Below are 21,183 nucleotides of genomic sequence, written 5' to 3'. Positions count from 1 at the left end.
GATCGAATCCCCTTTGGAATTTCGGTCAGCCCGAAAGTACATTGTATTCATTTCAACTTTGGATGTATAGCCAATACAGTCGAGGTTCTATCCGAGAATATCAACACTTCGGAAGAATATACTGCTAGTCAGCCGATGTGCTGCAGTAGTTGTTCCGATTCTTCTTTGGCGCAACAATGAATGCCTTCGCGTTACAATATTAGCTCTGGAGCTAATAGACTACCAAATCGAGATACCTTGGTCTCATTTTTCTTGTCCAAAGAATCTCTGTCCACCGCTTCTCAAGTGATAGTTTTTGGTAAGCGGGTGATGGCATTATGATCGTCCGTTATTTTGGGCCACCCTATATTACAATGATTCAGATATCCCAACCGATTTACGATTAGTGACATTTGCTAGGAGCATTTCATCTAAACCTGAAATATTTAACCGGTGCACCTGTTAGTTAGTTCTAGAAACTATACCTCCGCCGAAGTCAGCATACCAAACTGGAACATACAATGTACTTTCAAAGATCCTGGCAAATAAAGCATCGTCTGATACACTTGCACTTTACAGGCCACTTGGTTCCACTTTCGCACGCTCCCTCATGATGGCGAGACCTGCGTTTGATCCTGGCTCACTAGAAAGCTAAAGAAGAGTACGTCCACCCCAAGTTGACTGATGCAGCCGAATGTTGCCTATCACACGCAGGGCACAATAATCAAATTCTTTAATACCCTGCTACCGACCAAAACAAAGTAAGAAAACATTCGTACCAGAATTTAGAAGGTGCTCAAGTTAATGTATGAAGAGCCCTTATAAAATCAGCTGCAAAAGTCTATGAGGGGCCGGGTGGCAACAGGGAGTACATGTATCAGTCTAGACGGCGATATTCCGGTGATGATATGTACTTTAATGGAAGTCAGTATGGCTGGAGTATTTCAAATAAACAGAGAGCTGTAACTGTGCATGCTAACCAAGATATGAACATCATGCTATGGTATATACAAATGAAAATGATACTGGATTGGAAAGAGCTAAACTTCACATTGCAATGAGAGAAGACATTGTCACAACAAGCCATGATAATGATTGAGACATTGTCACAACCAACCTCAATAACGATTGAGGCATTAACCACAATATTGGGTGATATGAATAAATACTAGCAAATGCTTTTACTCCGGTTTTGTACAGGAAGGCCTAGTGTAAATGTACATGGAGATTTAGATAAAAGCATTTGCTAGTCTTTATTCATATCACCCAATGACTGAGACACCATCATAACCAACTCCAGTAATGACTAAGCCCCTGTGACAACCAGCCACAAGAATGATTGACACGTTGTCACAAACAACCTCAATAGTGATGGAGACATTGGAACAACCAGCCACCATAATGACTGTCATAACCAACTATAGTAATGATTGAGCCACTGTCACAACCAAGTATAATAATGATTTGGACATTGTCACAACCAAGTATAATAATGATTTGGACATTGTCACAACCAATGTCCAATTCTAAAGTAAAAACAGCGCTGTCGTTTTAAAGTGTATCACTTTGTTGAGTGATCATGGCAGGAGTTTCTTTGGTTTCCAGTGATGAGGAACCTGCACAACAAAAACCTGCCAATAGGGGGCCCTGCAGGCAAGTGGACCATGGTTGTAACGAGAAAGCCTTTTCCCCGGGTCAATGATTATTGAATATTTCATCCCTTAATTACTCTACATGGGGAAATAGCACCAAAAATTTGGTTGTATTGGTCCTTGATTTTATTTTGATGAGTTTTAGGGAGAAAATCAACAAAACTTAATTCTAATGGAAAATGCACTGGAAGTGTACCTTTTAGTACTGGTGCTGTCATCTGGATTTTAGTTCTGCAGGTTCCTCATTGTGAGAATAACTAGGAGGACAACACATTTTACATATGACTCGAATATTTATTAGATGGATGACACTAATGATTAGGGTTACAAGCACTGTGAAGGGGCACACAAAAACACCATGCAGAATCCTACCAACTATTGGTAACCAAGAGGAATTGGCCGAAATTTATGTCTTTTCATGTTTTTTCAATTGAGGATAATGGTACGATGTCTAGTATTGGTCGCGACTTATGAACGGCAGTCATTCAGAACAGAAGGTTGTGCACACTTAATAAGTAAAGAAAGGCAATGCAGAACAATATTGTTATCACTTTGTCACTTGAAACTAATACTGTAAGCCAGAAACATTATATTTATGTTGTATTCAACTCCAGAATGACACATTTTCCAGAAATTCTGGTACATAATGGTAAATACACGAGGGGTAGGAAGGGTGATAGTCTGTAACATCATAAGTTATTTGAGAAACGAAGTGTAATATCCTATGCTGACAGTTCTAGACTCGGCCATTTTTCTGGTCCCAACTTCCGTAAGCTTATCTCGACTTTGGTCCCCATTAGGCTTAACTTACTTCTTGCTGGATCGATGACCTGAAATTGAGCAGGAATGGATACATTTGAAGTTAAATGACTTTGATTGGTGTCAAAGGCCCACAATATTCATGTCTCAGTACTCTCACTGTATTTTCATTATGCTCAGGTAAACAGAATATGAGCACTATCACAGTGCAATCATTATGCACGCTAACTTGCTAAAACCTGACATTTATAGTTTATGTACACCAGTCCACTCAATGGCATGGTTGAAATTTATTCAATACGTGTTTACACAATTGAAAATCTCCAAATTAAACTTCAATTTTCTAAATTTTGAACAAACTTAAAAACCCTTTAAAAATGTCAATTTCTTCATATTTGAACTTGGACTGAATTTGAGATGAGATTTGGAATACAGGGCACAGTATAGTACAGTACAGTACACATGCCAATAGATTATATTAGCCTAGATGAAGTGTAAAAACTAGTAATTAATTTCCGGGTCTGCTTTTTTTGATACAAACTTTACACAAGGTTTCTCTTTTCCTGACCTGAGAAATAGAACATTTGTGACACTCAGGACTTACCCCGCTGAGTATGAATATTTTCTCAAATATAGTCGTGCCTGCGTCAAATGTCAAATAAACTTTCAGGGAGACTCGATTAAGCTCGACGCTGCATTTTTCCGCGACTGGCGTCTTGGCGTAAAATGATATGCACACCTCGGTACCGGTCTGGTAAAAGTCGAAGCGGCAGCTTTGGACTTTCTTCGTAGATTCATCCTGAAAAAGACAAGATAGCAATAATTATTTCATGTTTCCAGAACCTGTCACATTGGAAATATTTTGTTGGGTCTTTAACCTCCCCTGGCATAGACACCAGGTATAAGGAACCTTGGTTTTATGTCTCATTCGAAGGACTGTGAAGAGCCAGGTATTTTATTCCTCGACAGCCACACCTGTTCATCCAGAAATACAATCCTGGGTTCTCCCCGAGATCCAACCTGGGCCCTTTTGCGTGTCAGCCAGCAGTGTTAACTACAAGGCTATGAGGCTCCTTTAAGAGGCACTCAAAATCACAGGCTGAAATATGAGGATGAAATATTGATACTTACGATCCTTTTGATCCAAACATGTTTGCCTTTTTTACAGCCAACCTGCTTCTGCCATTCTTCAAAGTCTGTTGTCCTTTTTGTACAACAAGACCAGTATTTTAGCCTGAAAAAAAGTAAGTCGTCATGTTGGTTGCAAAATGCACTTAAAGGCAACATCGCCTGCTCAATAAAACATCCCTTTATTTCCCGCGCCTCAGTCGGTATCACAGCGAACATGATGAAACGGTCTCAAAGTGGTGCACGACTCATCGTCACTATGGACTTTTTGCTCTTTCCTCATTTTTTTTGGTGCCAAGACATTTGCCTCAACCAACCTCTCAATTTCTTTTCATGGCCATAAAAACATCCGTTCACTAGTAAAACTTACCCTTCATGAAATATTGGTGAGCCAGGATGGTGGACACACACTTCAGTATCGCTCTTTTCATTTTCATATGTCTGGAGAGAAAAAAATCACACATGATAAATTCGAACTTTTTCTTATACCATGAAAGAACATGCAATAATGTCACATATCGCAACAAAAGTTATTGTCAATACTTCAAACATACTGTCCAGATAAAACGAAGTCTTACAGGAACTCTTTAAACTTCACTAGTGCCGGCCCAGCATCTATTCAGGAACACTATAATCTTTACCAATGCCACCCCAGCTTCTATTCAGGAACACTATAATCTTTACCAATGCCACCCCAGCTTCTATTCAGGAACACTATAATCTTCACTTGTGCCAGCCCAGCTTCTATTCAGGAACACTATAATCTTTACCAATGCCACCCCAGCTTCTATTCAGGAACACTATAATCTTCACTAGCGCCAGCCCAGCTTCTATTCAGGAACACTATTAACTTCATTCATGCTGGCCCGGCACCTTCACAAAATACTCCTCCTTAACTTGCCCACCAATACCTACCGCTTTGCAGCCTCCATTTTTACAAGTTGTTCCCACAGTGACAACTAATGAATCTGAAACAAAAGAACATAAGTCATACCTAAGACACAATAAAAAGGACAACCTGCTCATGTATGGTAAGATAGAATACTTGAAATTCTGAGGTCCTTTCAGTCTCATGAAAACCTTTCCCTTGGCCCATGATGAATTAAGTTCAGAACAAATGTTGGTGGTTAGTAGTATCACACAAAAGGTCTCGAAGAAGAAATGACAAGGCAACAAATTTAGTGAAATTTATGCATTCAAAGTAACTTACTTTTGAACACAAAGACAATGAATAATTACCTCCTTCACTTTTATCAACAAGTCCTATTTGTTTTAGCTTCTTCTCTAATGCCTGAATAGCTGATTTGGATACATTAGGCTCCAGTTTGATCATCGGCTCATCTTGTGGTGGACGGGGCTCCGGCTTTTTGGGCTTTCGTGACTCAACTGTGATAACCTAAAAAGAAATTTATTCAAAATCAAACATAACATTTATTCCAATTCCAAGCAACATATAAGCAGACAGCCTTTTATCCAGTCAGAATTTGATAGAGGTTCTCTACAATTAGAATATTTCCAGCAGAAATCCTCTTTTTGAAACACAAAGCGAGAACATCTTATTTTGATCTCTGTGTCATACTGCTGCTTGCATAACTTGCTCCCTCAGAAAGCTGGCATCTCCACAGGAAGGAAGATTGGCTGCAATGAAACTGTTCGTCTCTGCTGGTTCCATCAACCCATCAAATTTTATTCCTACCTCATCTGCCAAGGCAGGATCTGGCTTTTGCTTCTGTGGTTCTGGTGGTTTGACGTTATTATGAGAACCTCGAGTACACCCCTATTAAAGCAAGAACGAAGATCACATTTCATAAGTTTGAAAGCATAATGTTGCCCTGAAAAAGGAAATATTAAGATACATGACAATGTTGAATCTAAATTATTCTATTAGTTGTCTTCAAAAGTCCTCACCAATGCAATTGTGAAAGGATATCACAGACGTTTCATCTCTCAGTAATACTTTGTTTCCAATATCTTCAAACTTTGCTTTAAATTACTTCAGCAAGTTCTGACTTCTAGAACAGTAGAAAGAAGCTATATTGGCACCCTATTTATTTACAAATGTCATACTGCCATGTGTCATCTCCAGAGTGTGTTAAAACAAATGAAGCTTAGCAGAAGTTCTTCATGAAGTTTGTCATGGTTTCTGACAGGTACTTAATAGTGCGCCATACTTACAGGGAAGTTCAGGAACTCTGTGAAATCTGTAGATCGCTTTTTACAGCATGTCCAGCTTTTGTAAGCATCATGGAATTCAGGAACTCCAGGATGATATTGGCAGGAGTCTGAAAAGCACGATGAATTCATTTGATCGCTTACATATTTAGAATGAAAATCACGACTTTTTGTTATTCAAATAGGCCAATGGACCATGGACGATTTCGAAGAACTTTGTTTGGGTGCTGACCGGTCTCGTCATTGTCTGAAGTTGGCTTCGCCCGTCTGATGGATTCCAAGTGTGCACATTTTGTTTTGTTTGGGCCCTGGTTCATCTTTTGATAATAGGTCCAGTGCAAAAGTAGGTCTGAGATGACTGAGCACAAGTGTTAAACTGTCCAGTCCGTAGTTAGTTGGTGGTTTCCTTCAGCCATGTTACAAGTCGGATGAAGCCGTTCAGAGCTACAACGAACCAGCCACTAACAAAAGACTGTGTGGTGACTAGATTACTGACTCTTTAAAGTGGAATAGCCCATATCACATTTAGCCCAGCAAAGCTGAAATTCAAATTGAAATCAGCCTACTGAGAGAAATTTTGAAATGAAAGAAACCGAAATATATGGAAGCCATTAGACTGAATAACTTCATTACCATCTGTGTTTTCTTTGGGATCAAAATCTGACCCACAACCTTTGTTGTAACACTTCAATAACCCACTCATGATGCTGATTTCAAAAAATTGAATGTTCCTGCATGTCCTGTTCTAGAAATTCTTTGATGCAGTGCTGTCAGAAACACGAAAGGAGTACCCTCGGTGGGAGCCTCGTTTCCACGTAGATGACTCATACACATTCATACAACACTTCAGTGCATTAAATTTCAGGCCTACGAGGTTGGCAACATGGCTGCGACCACGAAAACGTGATTTTTCATTTTTTTCAACATTTTCTTATCTTTTACTAGTTTGTTGACGACTTGTAAAGAAATAGTCATGCCTCCAAAGTCGAAATGTGCAAGTAGAACAGACTGTCAACAGTGTAAAACATGTTCCTGCGTAATTGGCGTGAGAGATTTGAAGAAACACGCCAATTTGTGCAAAAATGATAGTGGAGCAGACAGCTTTTCTGAAGAAAGTGAAGAAGTAGGGTTGTCACTCGGCTCCACATCAGGATCGAGGAAGACTCCAGATGTGTCTCAGTTGTTATTGGAAGAGCAACATGGCTTCGTCAAAGGAAGGACTGTCTTCGCGGTTGTTGAAACCCTCGAAAATGGTATGGTTACTGGCAAACATGTCAATATGCACAGGACATGCGATTGTCATATTGACAATGCATGACTAAGCAAGAAGACCCTTCTTCTTGGACATTGAACCACAGGCCACTGAATCAATGGTCTAAGGGGTTAAAAGATTGTAAAATGTCCATGAAGGGTTAAAGTAGAAGGAGAAGGAATCTACAGAGGTCCTGTTAGGGATCAATACTGAATCCTTTCACAATGTTTTGATCCCTTACTGACACTTGATTTAGTGGCCTGTGATTGGACGCAGTCCATGAGTCATCTTTGACCATTATGCCCAGAGCAATTTACCTGTAAAATATTATTATTCAGCGGTAAACTTCAGTGGACGCTAGTTGTTGCTGGTGGATATTAGTTGACCCTGGTAAGAATGACCAAGCACCTTCGGGTCAGCTCCGCTCCTTTAAGATAAAAAAACCCAGAAGGATGTCATCAAAGTCTTTGGGATTCAAGGTAGTTTTTGATTCCTGTTGTTTGAATGACTCCGTTCTCTCGTTATTATTTTATCTTCCTTATAATCTCAGATGCCCACCTTCCCAAGTCATCGAAAGATTCGCTCATCACATTATCACCAGCGGCAATGAGACTTTGCAACATAAGTATAGGCTGTCCTATTGTTGTAAATGACAAACAAGTTTGCTATGCGTGGCCATGCAATTCTATTGCATTTGCCTCTGCCAGCATCCCTACCACCTGCATGGCCAAACTAGGAATCGCACAAGGAACTGTTGTAAAGATAGAAACCTTAACTGGATCAAAAATAATTGCTAATACTTTGACAATTTATCCTGTTTGCAACAAGACATTTATATTATCAAAATGTTTTGTTGATTTCATCCGTGGCAAATTTCACGGACGGTATTTCACAGCTGGAAATGTTCTGTCGGGAAAATATTTGGGACAGACGTATAAGTTGATTATTGCTAAGATTGTTGGCTGTGATGGTTCTGTGGTTGGTGTAAAGTCCGAGGAACTGGCTGCTGATATTAGTGCTGAGAACAGAAGTGCACAGACTACTGACATCCCATCGATAGTAGCTGATATGTCTTCCCTCTCACTGAATGAATCGAGGCAAGAAACATCCAGCGATATTCTGTTCGCATCAACTCCAAAGCCATGCAGTCGAAACATGCAGACATCTGAACAGACCCCAGAAGAGGATGTGATAAAGAAGGATTTGTCATTTGGCTTAAATGATTCTGTTTTGAACAGAAACTTCTCTACACCGAAGAAAGCACTGCAAATGTCCAGCGACAAAAGACAGTTGTTTTACACTCTGGAGAACAGGACTGTATTGAATATTACAACACATTTAGATGATGAGGATTTAGGAAGAAAAGGACAACCTATGGCCAAGGTCAATGTGGAAATGATCGGTGGTCTGGACAAGGAATTGGAAGCCATCATGGAGGTGATAAGTCTTCCCCTGGATCAACCAGGCTTGTTTCAAGCACATGGTAAGACATAAAAAGCTGAATAATTTCAAGTTTTTGCATTTTGTGTGTATCATGATAGAATCCGAGACAATATCTTTCAGCAGCACAGCTCATTTTGCTGTCACATCAATGGAACGAGTCACAAAACTGAAACATTTTGTTCCATTGAGTCCTAATTGATCATTCCATGTTTTGTTTTTCAGGTCTTCCTGCCCCAAAAGGTGTTCTCTTATATGGACCAACTGGGACTGGTAAATCACTCATCATCCGAGCTGTAGCAAATCAAGCCAAGGCACATGTGATATCAGTCAAGGGACCTGAAATATGGAGCAAGTAAGATATCAACTCCACTTGTAGTACATGTATAATATATTCAGAGAACAAATTGTTGTTGTACTTGTCTGCAAATTAATCGGGCATAGATTCCCGAGCTTTTTGGATGTTATAAAAAATCATGTTATCACTGCTACCGAAATAATGAGGATTTTGGAACGAGTGTTTTGTGCCTTGATATTTTTTGGCTGTGTTTGACATTTTAAGAAACTACGGTTATGATTGAATATTTGAAATTTCGGAAAATATTCTCTTGTTGCAGGTTTTATGGAGAGTCAGAAGCCAAACTTCGAGCGATCTTTCAAGAAGCAACCGAAAGGTACATAAATTTTTTTGTCACTTTGTTAAGTCAGCAACCAGTCAACAGAAATCTCGAAATTTTTGTTTTGTCCACTCTCACTTGCCATAAACTGCATTTGTAAAATATTTTTTTCGGAAGAATATTTTCAGTGTCAGATTACTTTAGAAACCCCGTAATTGATTTCAAATTTACCCCAGTAAAAAATTCTTCACAACTTCATCTCTGCGGTATTCCTAAATTAGGCCTGACTTTCATCGTCTTCTTCAGGGCGCCATCTTTGATTGTTATTGATGAACTGGACGCGATGTGTCCCAAGAGAGACAGTGTCCAAAGTGAGGCTGAGAAACGTGTCGTTGCCACACTGCTGACGCTTATGGATGGACTAGATATGGTATGAATAGAACCAAAATTTCTTTTATTAGAAAAACATAATCAGGCCGCCCGATTGTATGTAACTGCATAACTGTACTGCAGTGCAATTGAATTCTGTTGCAAGATTTCGTTTTCTACGACAAAATCTGTCTCAAACTGGACAATCATATTTTATATGAGCTCGGTTATCTGGATGTGTTTATAAAAGTTCTAGTCTCTCTCTTGTGTTTTTACTGATGACTATTGGCATTCAGAACAAAAATAGCAAACAAAAGAATAACCTGCCTGAAGTAGTGTTGCAGTGTATAACGAATTGGTCAGTTTGCAGTGAGGGTACCTAGTAATGCCCATGAGAGGTAAGATTCTCGGCCTCTGATTGTACAGTAGAACCTCTCTTAGCGGACACTTCTCTATTAAGGACAACCTCTCTATTAAGGACACTAGCTTTGGTCCCAAATTGGTTGTTTCCATTCAATTTGACCTCTCTAATCAGGACACCTCTCTATTAAGGACAGCACTTATCAGTCCCGAGGGTGTCCTTAATAGAGAGGTTCTACTGTAATTGTATGTCCTCAGGTCTTTAGAGTTTTGTTTTAGTCACATACGAGACATCATGTCCTTGTCCTTGCTGCCACCAACAAACCAGATGCTCTCGATCCCGCATTGAGGAGACCTGGTAGATTTGACCGTGAAATTGAAATTCCTGTGCCTTCAGTTAAACAGAGAAAAGAGGTAAGGAAGCAGTTCATTGGTACCGGACTTGTATTGTTCATTGCTACAGATTTTGGTATCAGTTTTGGATGTGTCAGTATGTCCAGATCTTAAAGACGATCCTAATTTCTCCTATTTTTAAACTGAAATAATTGGGCGTCTCCAGTTTGGTAGGCAATACACATTAATTTGCAGAGGCCAACTTGCTCTTTGCAAGGGGGCTGGTTCATAAAGACCGATTCTTTAACCAGCTCTCTTATCCAGATCTTACAGAAACTCCTGCTGCCGCTCCACACAAGTGTATCAGAAGAAGATATTGCTAGAATGGCAGAAAATGCCCATGGATTTGTTGGTGCCGACCTTGCTGCAGTCTGCAAAGAGGCCGGTCTACGTGCTGTGAAGCGGGAGATAGCACAAGCATCGGAGGCATTTACTGTCGAGAAGGACGACTTTCTGTACGCTTTGAAGGCTGTTCAGCCCAGTGCTATGAGGGAGGTTGCTATTGATGTACCAAAGGTAAAGATTAATGTGATGACATTTTATCACTTCAAGATAGGAGCGGCATATCTCGGTGTCTATTGCTGTTGGTCTTCAACCCAAACGGGCCAAGGCAGTGTAAAATTTCACCATCCAGGTTGGAAAAATACTCTGTACATAAAAACATTCTTGATGGACAGAACAGATACTACACTCTTACCCATATACCCATATTGGCAGCATATTTCTTTTATCAAGAGGAGTTGATTGTATTTCAGGTGTTATGGACTGACATTGGAGGACAAGCTAACTTGAAACTAAAGCTGAAACAGGCTGTGGAATGGCCCCTCAAGCATCCAGAGGCATTTGAGAGGATGGGCATCCAACCGCCTAAGGGCCTCCTCATGTACGGTCCACCTGGATGCTCCAAGACAATGATCGCAAAGGCGCTGGCTACAGAGAGTGGGCTCAACTTTATAGCTATAAAGGTGAGGCTTTTAGAAGATCTGTTTGAAATGGCCCGGTCTATTGGTAAAGGTGTTAAACTTTGTGGATTCAACACTGTTCTCAGCTTCTTCATTGGACTAAAAATGAAATTCCTTGTGCATGATGGTGGTTCATCCAGAAATACAATCCTGGGTTCTCCCAGGGATCGAACCCGGGGCCCATTGCGTGGTAGTCAGCAGTAGGCTATAGAGGCTCTACAATGCCATTCCTCATGCATTTTAAATCATGTCTTCATTTCCTTGAATTGCATTTCAGGGCCCCGAGTTATTCAGTAAATGGGTCGGCGAGTCTGAGAAGGCAGTGAGGGAAGTTTTCCGCAAGGCTCGGTCTGCGGCCCCATCTATTGTCTTCTTTGACGAAATTGATGCCTTGGCGGTCGAACGAGGCAGGTGAGTCTACACAATCAACAAAGTTTTCTATTTTCCTGAGCAACCAGTGAAATTGTGATCACGAACAGCACTACCCCATTGAGTGGATGCCCATGTTTCCTTCAGAGTATTCATCAACAATTTCATTTGAATTTTCCTTGTGTTTCAGTGGATCAGGTAGTCACAATGTTGCCGATCGTGTTCTAGCGCAGCTGCTCACAGAGATGGACGGCATTGAAAAGTTGAAGGATGTGACGATTATCGCAGCCACGAATAGACCGGACATGATTGACAAGGTGAGGGCAGGGGTGGCGTAGTGGAAGAGAGTCCGCCTCGTGATCAGGAGGTCGTGGGTTCGACTCTCGGCCGTGTCACTGCTTGGTTCCCAAACTGGTCGAGTTCAAATGAGCGCCTTCTGGTTGCTTCTTGAAACCCCTGATAGATTTCTGTGGAGACCGAGACTATTTATCATTAGACCGTACAAGAGAAACCCTGAAGCTTACGAGTTTCATTAGAAATACGTATTTCCTGTGTGCTGCTGTAGTAATTGCCAATGGGTTCCTAGGCCGAGTGACGCCGTCTTCAATGACACACTTGTCTCATTTATAGGCCTTGATGAGACCAGGCAGAATAGACCGCATTGTCTATGTTCCTCTGCCTGATGAGGAGACGCGGCGAGATATATTCAGAATCAAGTTCCGTGATATGCCCGTTGATGATGGAGTGGATTTGGAGGAACTTGTGGTGAAAACGGAGGGATATTCTGGTGCTGAGGTAAGATACTGTCCTTTATAGAGAGATGATGGCCAACTGAGGGCAGGCCTGGCTGGAGTGCACATCTCCAAGCAAAGCTATAGGGAACAGAGCCACATTTGCTTCACACTGCCACATTCTTGAGGACCGACAGTGTAAACGTTGAAACACAAAGAATAAAGAGGTGTCCGAATAACAGAGGTCAAATTGCATAGAAATAATCAATTTGGGACCAGACTCACTGTCCCTGATAGAGAGGATGGTCCTGCTTACAGAGGTGTCCGCTAATTGAGGTTCTACTGTAGATGTAACAGGATTTAAGACATCTTTATCTGTAATCTTTAGGTGACAGCGGTGTGCCATGAGGCAGCATTGTTTACTTTACAAGACGACATCAACGCAATCGCTATCAAGAGTGAGCATTTCCACCAAGCTCTGGCGGCGGTGTCACCCCGGACTTCACCACAAATGATGGCGTTCTATCAGGATTATCAGAGCAAATTTGGACTCAAAGCTGTATGATATGTTGTTTATGTTGTCCACTTTGGTTAAGAAAAATCATTTTTGAACGCCTGTGACTCCAATAGTTTTCCTTGTATGTCCAATTGAAATGTTTTAAATCATCTTTCAACTTTGTGAGCACAGTCCATGTGACAAACTTATGTCAGCTCCAATGGGACATACTTTTCAGTTGATCAACTCAATACTAAGCGGCAGCACCTGTAATTTACAACCGCTGTCTTTTCAGTTCATCAGCTTTACACTAGGTGGCAGCACCTTAAATTTACAACTCGCGACCTCCGGCACCTCCGTTGCATTTGCTATTTGTTACTTTATAGGCAGCAACCCCTGTCGCTGATTGGCAACAGCATTGTGCTATTGAGAAGTCCAGGATTTCTGGACATTCTACAGGATTATCAGCAGAGGTCTGCACATGGTGTGACCATCTCAATCTCCAGCAATAACAAGTGACGTCATACCTCTGTCTGGAGATTGCATCTACTCGGCTCTGTTTTCTCCAGCTCTGTTATAACTTCTATTTCACCTCGGGGTCTAGCTAATGACGAAAGTACCAAATCAAATTAGCTCCTTATGCAAAAGACTCTTAAAAATCAATCCAATATAATTTTGCCTTGTCTTCTTTGAATAAAACCATATATGTATATGGAATTAATGGCTTCGTCTTCTTCCCTAATAATTGCCCGAAAGCCGTCAAATCTAATGAGTTTCTGAGATTGAAAGCAATTTTCTTTGATGTTGCTTTCTAATTCCTCGAAGGTGTTTATCTTATTTTTTGATTCATCATGAATCTGCAGATGTACCACTCGCCAACAAGGTAAGAATTTTATGCTTTGCAATTCTTGGCATCAGTCATGTCATCCCTTCAGGTTACGCTTCTTTGTTGGAAAAGGTAATCTCAATGGCTTTTGAAGGGTTAGTGTCGAAGGTTTTGGTCAAAGGTATTTTGCTGAAAATAAGTCTAAGGTAAACTGATGGGTACCCTTCAGATTACCATTCACACTATAGATAATCTCAAATGTACTCCAAGGGTAAACCTCAAAAGCACTTGAAAGATATTTTGAAATGTATTTTGCTGGCTTTCCTTGTAATATAAGTGTTGACATTCCAGCACAACAGTCTTATCATCTGATCATTAGATTTGGTGTCTTTATAAGAGAGGTGTCTTTTGATGGAAGTAGTCCTCTTGGGGGGGGTTTTCTTTGATTAATTGCCAGCGATGATGACGCCTGGCGCCGCTGATCTCATCAGATCTGTCGCGTCAGATGACACTAGGTTTATTAATCGAACATGTAATGGGCTTGGTGAATAATTTGATACCACACATGCTGTTTGTCAATGGCTTGCCTGTCTTGCTGGCTTGGAATGTTTCAGAAAGGAAATTGGATTCTTGATTGTAGAACAATCAAAGGTGTGCAGGTGTATCCACAGATGTTGCAGAAATCGTTGTAAAAGACCATTGGACTCTGGCCAGTTGTTTCAATTGGTTTTATGAGGACAAGTTCATAACCAGGTGCCCAGGATGAAACCACTTTAAAAATGAGCTTCAGTAAGAAAGTCATCGAGGCACTCGTATGACAATGATTCCAGCGTAAGAATTAGCGCCGGCGCACCCTGAGGACGAAGACATCATATTTATAACGATTACAGAATCCCGTACAGAATACACAGTGTCACATAGTTAAAAATCGCATAAACTGCAAAGAAATTATGCATGTTGTTCGAGGATAGGTGCAATGTTTCCACTGCATTATTCCTCCTACCGCTTAGATGGAATTGCTGTCACAACAAATGGCAACATAATACAAGTTGGGAATACAAACGGTCCGAAAGAAGATGAAGCACCGATATTATGGGTTAAGATTTCTTAATAAAACATTGAGAATTGCGCTGAAAGTATTAATCGGTAAGAGATGGTTTATGGTACCGTTTGCTGCCCCAAAACACCTGAATCACGGCAATTCTGCCTTGTTATCGTTATTTTTTTTAAAAATGAGAAGCTGGACGGATAGTGTGATATCCATGGTGATGGACATGAGTCTCCAGATATCCGGAATGTAATGAGCTTATTTCGACCATGGAGTGGGCGGGAACCAGGGCGCAAATACCGCCGGTCTTTGTATTACATCGCAGGTTTTTATCTGAGAAACTTCTGACTATTTAGTGTACTCATTCCCCTGCAAACCACCGAATATCTGTCCACCCCCAATTAGATAAGAGTTCTTTGATAAAACATTAAAGGACAAGGTGGATTTTCCATATGCTTATTTGTCTTCTGTTTCACTAATTACATGTAGTAATTATGCTCTTTAACTCCGGTGGTCCTTTAGGAAGTGCGTCGACCGTATCAATCTGCACAGGGTGATATTCTATAGACTTGATGGTGGTTGCTTCTAACCTCATGAATGACAATTCCGCCCTGTTGTGTTTTTTTTGGATAAACCAGTTGCAGAGATCATAAGGATAACCATGGTGATCGGCATACGTTTCAGATATATGGCCGGAATGTATTTGGATCTCTTGATCATGGACATTTCCTTCCAGAGGGAGTTGGCAAGTTGACAGTACCACTTTACCATAAAGAAATAAACATAAAGGTCTCACTACACAGGCAGAACAGAAAAGTTCCCATCGCAGACTTTGTGAAGGAGGTTAATCATCAAAAATTCTACCATGGGCATCAAAGATTCCGTGAGGGAGAATCTTCATCATGGCATCGTTAATAGAAACACATCGTCGCATCTACCATGCAGACCGCCGTTGATTCAATGATGGCATCGGTTATTGAATATTTGACGGTCCGTCAAACTCGAATGGGTTTATACTTTAATGCTTACGCGCATTTTGATGGGATCCGCGCAACAGTCTCGGAAGAACAAATCTAGACTGTACATATCCCAACAGAAGCGTTTACATCGCCGCGATTTATATGCGATTGCCGTGGATAATCTGGCGTGAAATTGCAAATGGCGGCGATAATGCTGATGTGGAGATGGGTCTTATGGAAAGACCAGGGGATGTTATCTTCTATCGGTTGGTTCACCTATAGATACCAACACCATATAAAGAAGAAGTTGAATCGTCAATTTAGTAAATGTGCATCGAAAAGATAAATCATCCCATAGCATCGAATGTTACGGAAGTGCGATCTTTCGCGTTTAACCAATCGAGGTTGACGCTTGGTGATTGATGACTTCAAACAATCTCCCAATGAGAGTACCTCTAGCATTTGTTCCCTAGTCTAGCGCTAAGCTACAGTTAACAATGACGAGGCTTGGAGATTGGACTTCAAGAGAACTCACAACACCGCTTGATTGGCTATAACCTATGAAATGGAACGCTCAGTTTGCTGCTCATTTAAGTTTTGACTGCAAATTCCCGTCCCGGGAGAGATTTTTGACTCCCAAGAAAAAAATTTGAGAAGTATTCGAACGCAGGGACATTGGTTGCTATGTATAGGAGTGAAAAACGGAATCTCGGGGTGTTTTCTCCATTGAACCATACCATAATACGTCAGAATGCAATAGGGTACCGGCCGGACACTTTCTCTTAGCGGACATTTTCGAGTGCTACACCGGAATGGAGGCAACCGAATCGGGCTCCTCTGATTGGACGAGAAGGGCACTCGGAAAAACAAACCTTGATGTACCTGTTATTGAAAAAAATATTATTTACATGTATTTTAATTTGTTGATGCCACAGTGATGTCACAGTGAGTTGAAGCTCCTTCTATCGTGTCAGAAACATGAGTTTTTCAAACAATTAAAACTTTCTTTCGAGAAAATGGCCCTGACTAATAAACGCTTCCATTGATTTTTCTTTGTTTTGACGCGCAATTTTGCTGTTCATAAATCGGCCATGCAATTTCATTTTTGTTCACTCTCTTGACTCGGCGGTTGAATGGCACTCAAAAATTGTGTCAATAGTCAGCATTTGATCAGCACCACTACTGGAATGTATGATTTATCTATCTTTCGCATCAAACAAATTTCTATTTGAGGCTCCTGTGCACTTGTTACTTTTGATAAAATATTAGTCTGACCTTCATTAAAATTAAAACTGAACTCAGGCACGGTGGAAGTTTTGTTTCAAAATGGCCGCCACATATACAGGTCTCGGCCATCTTGAAATTTCGTTTCAGTTTCATAACTGGTCATATATGACGACATCTTGACCCTCAATGTATTGACATTGCTAAGCTTCCAGACAACGCGCGTCAATACCGCTGAAAGTGAGTATAGACGACATTCGGTTGAAGACTGACCAGCCAGATTAAATAGATTGCGACGACTCCCATGCACCTCATCCCCACCCAAACGGACTATATATAAAAGTGCAGAGCGGCGATTTATTTCTATGCTTAGCTGCGGCCTTTCTTCCACATCATTGGTTCCTGGGGCAGGTTCGTGACTTTGCCGACCAGCTTATCCGTTTATGTACGGACACGCGCAGGTTACAACCCGAGTCATTAAAATCGAACGATACGATTGCTGCTGACAAAATTAAGATGACTGATAAGACAGGGAGCATGACGATGAAACTGTGTTTGGTCAGTAGATAGCGTGCTGGATCATTATAGGACGGATCGCAATATGCTGGTGTGACTTGGAGTGTAAGGGGATTGAATCGTGGTGTCACAGCCAGAGCAGCTGCTAAGTAGACTCCAGACGCAGTAGATTGGGCTAAACGTGATGCAACAATATGTCCTCATGAGTTTGAACTGTGCAACAGGACTATATATACGCGATGCAAGACTGTTCCGCAAAGCAACAATGTCTTCATGAGTTTGAACTGCATGTGCAACAGGTCTATACGTTATGCAAGACTGTTGAAAAAGCAACAATGTCTTCATCATTAGGTGGAGCTGTTCAACCTGATTCCAGACGTCATCAAGATGATTTGGGGACGGACTTCAGGATTCGAGTAGAATTTTCGATTGTGTCCGGGAAAAGGACCAAAATTTGGCTCGATTTGGTGATGTGGTTTGACGTATGTCTCTCCACTGTGTGTTACCTTGTGAACTTCCGTAGCAGCCCAAAAGCTGAAACTCTTTGAAAAGTGTAAATACTCACCTTTCGAAGACACGAGATGGAAAATCGGTTTAAAATGCAATTGAATTTGTCATATGGAATTTGTGAGATAATGATTAAACTTAATGGGCAAATTCCCTTGTTGCAGAGCGACGCATAAACGTCTTAATTTCTGCCTCCATAAGAAGACATAGTGATGTCTTATCGTTGCCAATAGTTTAGTCGATATGCAAATTACAACTGAGATATAATTCAATTTCATTGCCTCCCAGGTACTGTGCTGGTGTTAAATGTCATACGGAAATCAATTTGTCATTGTCTAACTTGATTAGGTAATAAATGTGTTCCTCTGGGGCTGAATATGACGATCTCATCAGCAGTTTGGAGAAGACAGAGCAGGTGGTCCTAAAAAAAGTCAGGTTCCGAGTCAACAAGAGAACGTGCGTTGGCAAATTTCGAATGCATTCATTCTACTTGGGGACAACCAGTCTCCCCGGGCCAAGTCTGGAAGTGATACCGGGGGAAGAGGAATTCAAGACAATTGCAAGCAGTAGGGCCATTCAAACGCCAATTTAGTATCGATCTAGACTGGTTTGGTTCCGTTTAAACGGCCTTATAGTGTGGCGTTTCTCCCTACCCCCGAACCACATTAAGGAAGTTTGTGAGTATGCATGGCCGCTGGAAATTGACAATCATCGGGTTTTTTCGTGGTTTTTTGAAATTGAGGGACGAAAGGATCGATTATTGAAAGGCAATGACATAGCGAATGAACAGGGGAAGAGACAGACTGAGCGCGTACAGTAGGCCAGATGCAGTATATTATATGTTTTGCAAAACTTCAAAAGTGCTTCCTGCAAAAAGCCGCGCCCTTGCAGCTTATCTCAACTGTGAAATGCTTGCCAAACACCAAACCCGTCAGCCCAACTGTCGACAGGGAATTACAGAGTTTAAACTGAGGAGCTCCATGGGGGATGGAGCAATCAAAGACTGATTGGCAATTGCTAATTATTCATTAACAACTTTCATTATTCTCAACTAAAGCCTCTGGCGCATCCCAATATTGTGCCTATAATTGACTCAGCTGCCTTTTGTTTTCAAATAGTGAGCGGAAGGGCGTGACGGTGGTGGTCAAACAAGAGACAAACGTGTGTGGGCCCAGCCTATAGCCCGGCGTCGCGTATGTCGGTGTAGACGTAGAAAATGGTCCCTTGGAAGAAGTGTCCGCGAACCCTATTTTGCTCTCTGACAGATTACGGTATATAGTTCTATAGAAACCGTGACCGGCAATTCCTCGCAGTGGAATCCTTATTGTTCCCCCGGACATTCTATCCTAGGACATTTCAAACTTCTTTACCGGTAAGGAGTCCTGGCAAGAAAATCCAAAGCAAACGGTCATAAAAGTCTAGTTTTCGAAAAACAAAATAAAAACTACATAATTATGCGTCTGGTGTTTTCGGTTTGGGTGTTTCCCCTCATAAATTCGAAAGCTGACATACATGTTTCTGTGTCATGTTCCCCGTCATGGAAACACTGAGATATGGGGGACATTACTGAAGAACATCAGTTTGGGTTTGGGAACACCAGTAGGCTATATACTTGACCCGACGGTCTGGTCACGTGGACCTTGGCCCATGCAATGCCGCAACGGCTCTTGAAAAGGAGGTAGGAAGGACTAAGACTAGGCCTATATATATAAACCCTGAATTCAATTTTAGTGTCTGGACACACCATTTTTAGTCTGGACACACCATTTTGGCGCAAGAACATCTTTTTTTTAATGTGACACAAAAATAACGAGCCAAACGATATGATTTCACGACAGTCGATAAAAATCGAACACATACGGACCAAGTTAGAACTCGAAAGGGAGTATAAGGATTAGAATGTACCAATAGCAGGGGTGGACAAATTCACAGGTAACCAAGCGAGACTTTGTTCATTCCGACTAGCGTGGCAGCAACTAAGAATAAATTGGTCATTACAACGACATTGCGAATAATCAATAATTATGATGTGATTTGATCTTGTCTTACACAAGATATTGACAAAATGCACTCAACCGTGAAACCCACTTAACGTTCTGGAGAGGCTAACGCCCCTACCAATAAATCGACCCGTCAAGACCTGCGCAGTGGGGCGCACGTGTTCATAAACAAATTTCTTACATTTAGAGCGGAGAGAAAGTTGAGTGTCAGTAGTCTAACTTCTCTCAGGTAGTACAAGCGTTAGACCAAAATGGAGCTTCCTCAAATTCCGTCAATTCCTGCAATGATGGGGACTGATTCTAAACCACCATCAGTGGGCCTACCAAGCCATTCGTCACATAATCAACAAGGGCCAGGGGTTCCAAATATACAACATGTTCTTCACACTATGCCACAATTTCTACAACAGACTCACCAAACACAGGAACATGAAGTGACTCCTGATTATTTACAACAACTTTTGAAAGACAAGAAACTTTTGCAGGATTTGCAACCGAATCTTACGCAGCCTTTTACTCACATGGACAGACTTCTTGAAGACGGTAAGTCACTTTTTATTCTATCTCCTTTATAAATGTGGTAAAGTGCATGATTGATTGTGCAACGTCTTTCCAGAGAATGTCTCTTGAACAGAAAAGTTCATGAACTTTCTTTCCAACTTTCTTCAGTTTGCAATGGCCGATCAAAAAGCACTTCAAATACGGGTCAATATCTCTTCTCGTAAGGGAACTATTTCGTTTTAACTTCAACATTATTTTTGTTTATTATATGATTTATTATCAAGTGAAGTTTGAAGCCAAAAATGTGTGTCTAGATGGGCGTAAAAGAGGAAATTCCTTCACTGTGGTGTTCAGATTCTTTGCGAATGGGGCAGCCATCTTTGAAGACAAGTTCTAAAAATAGATCAGTTAAGCAAAACCAGGTGTGGATTTACCTTCACGGCTTCAGTGATGAATTTGCATACTGAGCTTCTTTATGTTTATTGGTATCTTCATGACTTTTGCTTTCTTCTAACTGCACTTCTTTATTCATTTGCATGAAAGTGCAGTACCACGCCCCCTTTGCCTCATAGAAGGGTGCATTGTCTGTCGTTAAGCTTTCGTGAATTCACCGGTATCTTCATTTGCTTAGTCTAGTCGGAAATTCATGGTTGTCATGTGAAAAAGATAATTCGGCCCCTTTTCCAACAATAGAAATTTTTCTCATTTCTGTCCCTCTAGAAAATATATGATCCTGGGCATCCATCCTATTCCTAGATGTCGACATGCCATCGAATCAAAGAATAGACTTTTGATCTCAGAATACTTCATTACTCGTGATAAAACTTGTTGTGACAACCTCAGACGGAACAATTGTACAACATTAATTGCGACCTCAACCACCAGATCACATATTTATGAACATTTTCATGCCTTGTTAATTT

General features: G+C 41.0%; 3 protein-coding genes across 15 annotated transcripts in view; 2 read left to right on the top strand and 1 right to left on the bottom strand.

Annotated features, from left to right (window-relative positions):
• Positions 1 to 1,922: 1,922 nt before the first annotated feature.
• On the bottom strand, positions 1,923 to 6,442 carry LOC135488179 (cysteine and histidine-rich domain-containing protein 1-like). The gene is made up of 9 exons (XM_064772665.1): positions 6,324 to 6,442; positions 5,694 to 5,800; positions 5,215 to 5,295; positions 4,758 to 4,914; positions 4,434 to 4,486; positions 3,889 to 3,959; positions 3,522 to 3,624; positions 2,995 to 3,189; positions 1,923 to 2,461 (listed from the first exon to the last, which is right to left on the bottom strand). The coding sequence occupies exons 1-9, from the start codon at positions 6,391 to 6,393 to the stop codon at positions 2,354 to 2,356; spliced, it is 945 nt and encodes a 314-aa protein (XP_064628735.1). The 5' UTR covers positions 6,394 to 6,442; the 3' UTR covers positions 1,923 to 2,353.
• A 138-nt stretch (positions 6,443 to 6,580) lies between these two features.
• LOC135487652 (ATPase family gene 2 protein homolog A-like) lies at positions 6,581 to 12,878 on the top strand. Its single transcript, XM_064771681.1, has 12 exons — positions 6,581 to 6,943; positions 7,493 to 8,425; positions 8,608 to 8,737; positions 9,000 to 9,056; positions 9,306 to 9,429; positions 10,008 to 10,142; positions 10,386 to 10,637; positions 10,877 to 11,086; positions 11,361 to 11,494; positions 11,643 to 11,769; positions 12,083 to 12,247; positions 12,572 to 12,878. The coding sequence occupies exons 1-12, from the start codon at positions 6,664 to 6,666 to the stop codon at positions 12,746 to 12,748; spliced, it is 2,724 nt and encodes a 907-aa protein (XP_064627751.1). The 5' UTR covers positions 6,581 to 6,663; the 3' UTR covers positions 12,749 to 12,878.
• Positions 12,879 to 19,956: 7,078 nt separating this feature from the next.
• Positions 19,957 to 21,183, top strand: part of LOC135487591 (protein quaking-A-like) — a 76,998-nt gene continuing 75,771 nt past the window's right edge. For all 13 annotated transcript variants that reach the window (XM_064771518.1, XM_064771513.1, XM_064771509.1 and 10 more), the window contains exon 1: positions 19,957 to 20,302. In XM_064771518.1, the coding sequence (XP_064627588.1) occupies positions 20,011 to 20,302 (292 nt within the window). In that variant the 5' untranslated portion in view covers positions 19,957 to 20,010. The remainder of the gene's footprint in view (positions 20,303 to 21,183) is intronic.

The sequence above is a fragment of the Lineus longissimus genome, chromosome 5 (genome assembly GCF_910592395.1).
Source record: "Lineus longissimus chromosome 5, tnLinLong1.2, whole genome shotgun sequence".
NCBI classification, from domain to species: Eukaryota; Metazoa; Nemertea; class Pilidiophora; order Heteronemertea; family Lineidae; genus Lineus; species Lineus longissimus.
This window is presented reverse-complemented; position numbering and strand designations above follow the sequence as displayed.